This window comes from Hyperolius riggenbachi, chromosome 1 (assembly GCF_040937935.1).
Source record: "Hyperolius riggenbachi isolate aHypRig1 chromosome 1, aHypRig1.pri, whole genome shotgun sequence".
In the NCBI taxonomy this organism is placed as follows: Eukaryota; Metazoa; Chordata; class Amphibia; order Anura; family Hyperoliidae; genus Hyperolius; species Hyperolius riggenbachi.
Window position 1 is genome coordinate 672,569,462 of NC_090646.1, and position 7,915 is coordinate 672,577,376.

Sequence of the window (7,915 nt, forward strand, 5' to 3'; positions counted from 1 at the left end):
TCTTTACAAAAAAGAAACCTGCTCCGGCAGGCGACCGGGAAGGGCGAATAAAACCCTTAGCTAAGTTTTCACGGATGTACTCTCGCATGGCCACTTTTTCTGGCTCAGACAAATTGTAAAGATGACCTCTAGGGGGCATACAACCAGATCGGAGATCGATAGGGCAATCAAAAGGGCGATGTGGAGGTATTTTCTCTGCAGCTTTGGGACAAAACACATCTGAAAATTCAGAATATTGTTCCGGTACTCCCTCCACATGAATCCTGGTCTGACCCAAGGTTACCCTCACTAAACAATGATGAAAACAATGGGCTGACCAGCTTGTTAGCTGACCAGTGGCTCAATTAATCTGAGGGGAGTGACGGTGTAACCAAGGCATGCCAAGGATGATAGTGGAGGTTGTCATGTGTAACACAAAAAAAAAAACTCCTCCCTATGCAGCACCCCTATAGTGACTCCCACCTCTGGTGTCTGAGACAGAGGGCGGTTACGTTGCAGGGGGGAATCATCCACTGCCGTAACCTCAATAGGTGGTGCTACCGGGGTGAGCGGAATACCCAATTTCTTAGCAAATTCGTAATCCATAAAATTAGCCACTGAGCCCGAATCAACGAAGGCCTCAGTGACTTCAGATTTATCTTCTCATGTAATCGTACAAGGAAGAAGCAACCTTTTATCATCTAGGGGTAAAAGTTGTACGCCTAGGATATTACCCCCAACTACTCCTAGGCAGTAGCGTTTCCCGATTTCTTAGGGCAATTCTGTACGCTATGACCCCCCTCTGCACAATAAAGACATAACTGCTCTGAAATCCTGCATCTCCGCTCCACTTGAGACATTTTTGACCGACCAATCTGCATTGGTTCGGGTGGAGGTGAAACGGGAGGAGGTGGAGTCACAGGAGGTGCAGCGTAGGACACCATCCTTACATGGTTTCTACCCCGGGTCTGTCTCTGATAGCGTAGCCTATGATCGATCCTGATGGCCGATGAAATGGCCTCATCAATGGTCTTAGGTTCAGGCTGACTTAACATAAGATCAGAGACCTCATCTGACAATCCTGATAAGAAACAATCTAACAGGGCAAAGGTGCCCCACCTGGCTGATACTGACCACCTTCTGAATTCAGCAGCATACTCCTCGACCGGACTCTTGCCTTGACGTAACAACTTGAGCTTCCGCTCAGAAGTCGAGGCAATGTCTGGATCATCGTAAATTATTGCCATGGCTTTAAAAAATTCATCTACAGAGGTTAGGGCTAAGTCTCCAGCGGGTAGACTGTACGCCCAGGTCTGAGAATCGCCTGATAACAAAGTCTTAATAAATGTGACCCTTTGGGCCATAGTTCCTGAAGATCTAGGTCTCAACTCAAAGTATGATAACACTCTACTCCTAAAATTTCGGAAATCAGATCTGTGACCAGAAAAATTTTCAGGTACAGGCATGCGTATGTCTGTGCTAGGAGATCGCACTTCATTCACAGCCGTCTGGAGGGTTTGTAGAGACACGGACAAAGCGTCAATTAACGCCCGGTGATTACCCATCACTTGGTTGATGGTATCCACCGAAGTGGTAAGTGCGCCCAGACAGTCGGTGTGTGCGTCCATTTGCATTTTTCAGTCTGGCGTTCTGTAACGATCGGTGTAAGGGCCTCGTTCACATCAGGGCCGTTTCTGTGCGCTTTTTACAGCGCACTGCCCTGTGCGATCAGCAAGGTATTTATTTTCCCATGTAACTAAATGTAGCTGGTTCACATCTATGCGCTGCGCTGAGCTGAGCAGCGTTACAGAAACGTAGGCATGCATTTCTGTGCGTTGAGCTGGAAAGCGCACATCAATGCAAGTGAATGGGTGCTCTTTTTTAGCGCATAGAAGCGCGTACAAGCGCATAGAAGCACATGCGTTTTTTACCCCTAATTGGAGAAAAAAATACATTTACATACAAAAACAAAGTTTTATTGACAACTGCTGCTGGTACAACAAGCAAAACGTGCTTTAAAGAAGCGCAGCGCAACGCACAAAAACGCACACTAAAGCGCGCACTGGCGCATGCGTTTTTTACCACGCGCTTTCACACGTTTTTCAGCGCAGCAGAGTTGAACGAGGCCTAACACAGAGAGGGTCTGATTACCGGTGATCTGCAGTATCACCGAGAATACAGATATATACCCGATTATTGATGATCTGCAGTATCACCGATAATCATATATATCTCTAACCTCTGGACACCTGGGTAATAAGAGTGTTTGGTGCAACAGAAATACTTTGAGGACTGCACCTGAGGAGCAGGTGCCCAGCAGTAAGGAGTACTGCACAGTAACACATTCCTTCCGCAAGCCTGAGACTCTACCGAGGGAGGGGTCAGGCTAGGAGTAGGAAGGACAGAGTGTGAGTGACACCAAGGAAGGGTGTCACCCCCAGGTCTGTGAGCTATCTCTTGACTGAGGAGATAGCTCTCGAGGTCGGGCAAGCCGGGTCGGCAACAGACAGACAGATCAGGGACAGAGACAGGAGACAGATGCGGAATCCTAAGACTAGCAGAGTTCGGCAACAGAGTATCAGATATAGCGAAGTACCTAATCAGAGATCAGAAGAGTAGTCAGGAAAGCAGAAGGTCATAACAAATAATCAACAATGCCTAGTTTTGGGTGTGAGCTCTTTGATCATCAACGCCCTGGAACTGGTCTGAGTATAACTAGATGGTAAAGCTAATTCCTAGTCTGAGGTGTAAGGTCCTTGGTCATCAACACCTAGGAACTGGTCTAACTCTAAATAATAACACAGATAATATCACCACGTAGTGATCGCAACGCCAGACACCAGAGAAATGACCAGCACCCAGTATATATACACCAGCGCTCTCCAGCGCCTCCCCTAAGTGCTGGACCAATGAAACCTGATAGAATTGTCAGCTGATCGGCTAGATCAGCTGACAACCTTCTGACTGCCATAAAGGCTCTGCCTCTCAGCGCGCGCGCGCGTCCTTCTGAATATGTGTGGACTATCAGTCCCAGCCACACCAGACATGTGTTGTAATGCATCTGTTGGTTTGAACGTGGGACCAGTCGCACCGCTGTCAGAGCATGCGGCGGTTTCCCCGCGTTCAGCCATACTGCTAGTGGTAAGCCCATGCGTGCAAACCGCCGCGTCGGACGCGAAATCCGCCGCCTCGTTCACTGGGCATGCGGCGGTTTCTCTGCGCTCCGTCAGGCTATTGGATGCAGGCCAATGCGCGCAAGCTGCCATGTTGAGCGCGGAATCAGCCGCCTTACTCTGAATACTCGCGGCGGCTTTTCCGCGTTTTCTCACATAGGTCTTCAGAGGCGACATGTGGGTTGTCTGTAACCATTCTCAGAATCCTCCGCATATTGCCACTCTTGTGCCACTCTTTTTCTTAGCTTGGGAGACCTCAGCAAATGTTTGAGATAGCGTTCTGTAACCTTCCCCTAAACCCTGATACTGAACAATCTTTGTTTTCAGATCTTTGGAGAGTTGCTTTGAGGATCTCATGCTGTCGCTTTTCAGAGGAGAATCAAAGAGAAGCACCACTTGCAAATGGCCACCTTACATACCTTTTCTCGTGATTAAAGCAGAGATGAAGTGTGTGTGTGTCTAGATGCAGCCCGTGTACCCTGAAGCAACAATGAATACAGCCGTATCCACTGTAATTGAATGTTTTTTTTTAATGTACCAAATTTGCAATCACAGTGACAGACAGTGTTGGGGTATTCACCCCTTTGTCAATACAAAACCTGTCTTTATAGAAACTGCAAATTGAATACCAGCCAATCACAGCCAGAGTGACAACCTAAGGTGGGGGAAACAACAACTAATGGACCTGATGGAAGACAGCCAGAGCATAAATGTAAAATAAAAAGACTACTTCCCAGTAGAACAGTGTGCAATAAATCAACTAATTAATCACCACTCTATGAGCAGGTACCTGCATAATACAAGCATGAATACAACCCTGATATCAGAATTTATTCTCCTTGGGATCACCGATCTCCCCTGGCTCCAGAGGTGTCTCTTTGTCCCAGTCCTCTTATGTTATTTTATTGAAACAATTGGAAATTTTACGATAATTTTTCTGGTGATGAAAGACTGGACTCTTCATTCCCCGATGTACTTTTTACTGGCTAATCTTTCCTTTCTGGATATTTTGTTTTCCTCAGTCACCGTGCCAAAAATGATGGCTGGATTCTGGATGGATAAATCAACTTCTATTAAAAACTGCATCACTCAGATGTATTTATTCCACTCGTTTGGATGCTCTGAAGGAGTTCTTCTGGCCTTCATGGGCTACGATCGTTATGTAGCCATTTGCCCCCCACTACATTACGTGGTCATTATGGGAAGAAATACTTGCCTCAAAATGGTCATCTTCTCTTGGACTGTCGGCTTCAGCACTTCATTAGTCTATGCAATCATGACATCAAATCTTCCTTTTTGCAGTAAGAACAATAAAGTGAGACATTTCTTCTGTGATGTTAAACCAGTTATAAAGTTGGCCTGTAAAGACATCTCCGTAAATGAAATAACCGTGACCATCCTCAGCGGTTTCCTTAGTATGAGTATCTTCTCTCTCACTCTACTGTCCTACTGTTACATTGCTGGTCATCTTATCAAAATGAAGTCTTCGCAAAGCAGAGGGAAAGCTTTTTCAACCTGTTCTGCCCACCTGACCATTGTGGTCCTATTCTACGGGACGGCAGTATGCACATACCTGGGGCCAACGTCCGAAATATCCATAGAAAAAGACAGAATTGCAGCCTTACTCTTTACTGTTGTCACGCCTACATTCAATCCTATAGTTTACACATTGAGGAACAAGGAGGTCAGGAAATCTTTAAAAAAATGTATGAATGTGTTCAGGTAATCTAAATCTCATTCGTAAATGTGCAATAACTAATTTGGCCTGGGGAACACAACCCAGAGGCCATTTCACAGCAGCCCAAGCTCAAGTGCATTTTTTTTTTGGCCAGCCTCAAATCCATATCTTTTCTGTGAATACACCCCAATTGCTCTATGGGTTGGATACCCACCGTTTGTAATAATAAGTTCCAAACTCTGAATAGTTAAAGGAAAAACCTGTCTGGGTTCCTTTTAACCTGAACACATGTGATCTCAATAGGGTGTATTCAGTAAACAGCATTCCAATGAGGGAAAGGGTCAACCCCAACAACCTATACTGCTGCTGATACACTACCATTGTTAGGCTCAGGGATCCTTAATTCCACAATATATTTTTCTTGCTCCATCCAAAATGCATATTTTTCTTGTGTGCAAATGCATCAATGACAACAAGTTCAGTGCGCTCCAATGGTCTCCACAATCATCAGATCCAACAGAGCACCTTTGGGATGCGGTGAAATGGGAGATTTACATAATGGATGTGCAGCCTGTTAGAACCTATTCTATATCACCTTGCTTCGACACCAGTAACTTCTTACAGTTGCGTCTCACAGACTGTGAGATCACTTGACTCTCCACACAGCAAGCAGGAGATAGACTTTCTCAGGCTTCTTCAAGGTTTACGTTATTTATTCAAGAAACAGAAATACAGATATAGTTCATCATATCCATGCAAAGCAGATTTCCATGTTGCGTTACAAGCTTCTTGATTAGACTTCCTGCTGAAGTCAATCAGGTATCTTCTTCCTAACTACGTTACACTAGACTACCTACAGTATGTACAGCATACATTATATCAGATTACATATAGAATGAAAATAGAGGTTCCAGTCAGCCTTTAGATCTAGTGGGAAGGTCAGAAGCAGAAAGAGCTCTGATCGCCCACCTCCGTTTTAATACCGACTAGGAAAGAGTTAAATGTGACATCATATTTGCCCTCCCCTAGACCAGACTATTGGTTGCGCCATCTCCTGGTGTCATAATACCCACCCACTCGATTAATAGTCAATGAGGCATTTGACCTACATGCAGGAATGTGGATATTTACAAAACATGGCTGATATTTATTGTTCCAGTGGCGTACAAGCTGAGGTCAGAGAGACCTGCGGCCTTGTCCACAGAACAGCTTCTTGGTATGTTCTAGGTCTGCTGACAGAACTGCAGATTTTCTCATTAAGAGAAAATCCCTTAAAGGGCAGGTCTGCTCCTCAAGCCTTTTTGACTAACTCAGTCCAAATGACTGAGGCCTACTTAAATTATAACAATCCCACCTAAAAAGCCTTGACCCGCAGATCCCAGCTTCTGAACCCACCCGTACCTGGTTTCTTTTCTTTAGGTTTCACTTTTCGATGTTCGTGCTCACACAACTTCTCTGCTCTAGGCGGTTATCCCTGGAAGAGAGAGCAGGCTCTCTGGGGAGGCCCTACTTCTAAGTCCCTCTATACCACATGCTCAGCATTTGCGTTACTTGCGTATCACTCACAAACTTGCATGACCACAGAAAAGTGAAACTCGTTTGTTTGTTACTCAATGGAGCAGTGCCAGGTGCCTTCTAAAAGAGCGCCTTTATACAATCAACTCCATCACCGGTACTACTAAACCTATACCCGTAACCCTTAATTTGAAAATATTGGTTCATGAGATTGTTTATGAGGCACCAATCTCTCGACCGTGTTAATTTGTTTGCATAATTTTACACACACAACCTCACCTAGATAATGATGCCTAAAGTTGTCATCCCCATCCAGACAACCAGTGGGTGCAGGAAGAACTTTGAACTGCAGAGGCCCCGTCCGAGAGTCCCTGGAACATCACCGGAAACCTTTTCCACCAGGTCAGACTGGAACTCACCTGCTTATTTTTGTGTTCTACCTCGTTAAAATCACCTGGATCATGGTGAAATCTTACCTCTAACTTAGTGTACTGTTTGTTTAACCTTTGTAACAAAATGTGGTCATCTTGGGTCAAAACCTGTTCCCCTTTGTCCCATGTCGTGTTATCTTTCCGGATGGGAACTTCCCGTGAAACTTGGACCTTAAGAGTTCTCTTAACCATTTGCGAAATAACGTCATCAAACTTGTATGACTCGATCCATATGGGATCTCCGCTCACCCAATATGTTCCCCTTGGAAACTCCCCCTTATCGGAACAATTATGAGAATATACCTTGAATGTATCATTAGACCTTATGTTAAAAAACCAAACCTTTCCTTCAGCCACCGGAACTATCGGTTGGGCTTCAGGGTGGATCTTTTGAATGGTAGCCTCGCCTTCTGCGTTATTGAGCCCGCAGGCTTCTTCACTGAATTTGGCTTGCCCCGGCCAACGCAGGTACTTCTGCAAGAATTGCCCGCATGAGGACAACTCTACTTGTTTCACCTCCCCGTCTAGCACCAAAAAAGGTTGACCTCTCAGGTCCTGGTGTAAGACATGGGTTGAGGTGGGAACTAAGGAAGTGGCGGTGCCTAAAGGAATGTTGCACCGTTTCCATTTGTTCACCCAAACATCTCGAAGCTGCCATGCAAAAGATCCTTCTACAGAAAAATTAATATACCTCCCCTTGTCCAATCTCAGTTGGACAGGATCTTTAAGCATCTCCCTGACAAAAATATGTCCCCAACTGTCCTGATTGGACCTCTTCCCCCCCTTATGTCCTGAGGCACAATATGTACCTGAGGTCGGGAAGACTGTACTCTCTGCAATCTTTCAATTAAGAGTACCTCTTCACTTACTCAACTAGCATGAGGATAAGTGGCTGCATATGGACTGTGTAATATCGTCCCCTGTTGTGACCCATGTAATGTGAATGGGGTTCCCTGTGTTGGCTTTCCCTCCCCCGGGACCGCTCTCCCCACCCTCGTTGTCACCTGGAAATGTGGCTCGATCTCGATTTTTACTTCTTGTTTTTCGAGAACCACCACCCCTCAGCTTTCCCGCCTTTGCGTGTATATAGTTGTTTCAGAGGCACTCTCTGTTGGTAGTTCCAGAGTGTGATGTTGTCC

The 7,915-nt window shown here is 45.5% G+C and overlaps 1 protein-coding gene across 1 annotated transcript; it reads left to right on the top strand.

Moving 5' to 3' along the window:
- The first annotated feature begins 3,957 nt into the window (after nt 1-3,957).
- LOC137544224 (olfactory receptor 12D1-like) lies at nt 3,958-4,878 on the top strand. The gene has a single exon (XM_068265282.1). It carries the CDS (start codon nt 3,958-3,960, stop codon nt 4,876-4,878), a length of 921 nt encoding a protein of 306 aa, XP_068121383.1.
- The last annotated feature ends 3,037 nt before the right edge of the window (nt 4,879-7,915 follow it).

Excerpts from the sequence above, each read along its gene's own strand:
- LOC137544224 (XM_068265282.1), top strand. The coding sequence starts at position 3,958 with ATGAATACAACCCTGATATCAGAATTTATTCTCCTTGGGATCACCGAT.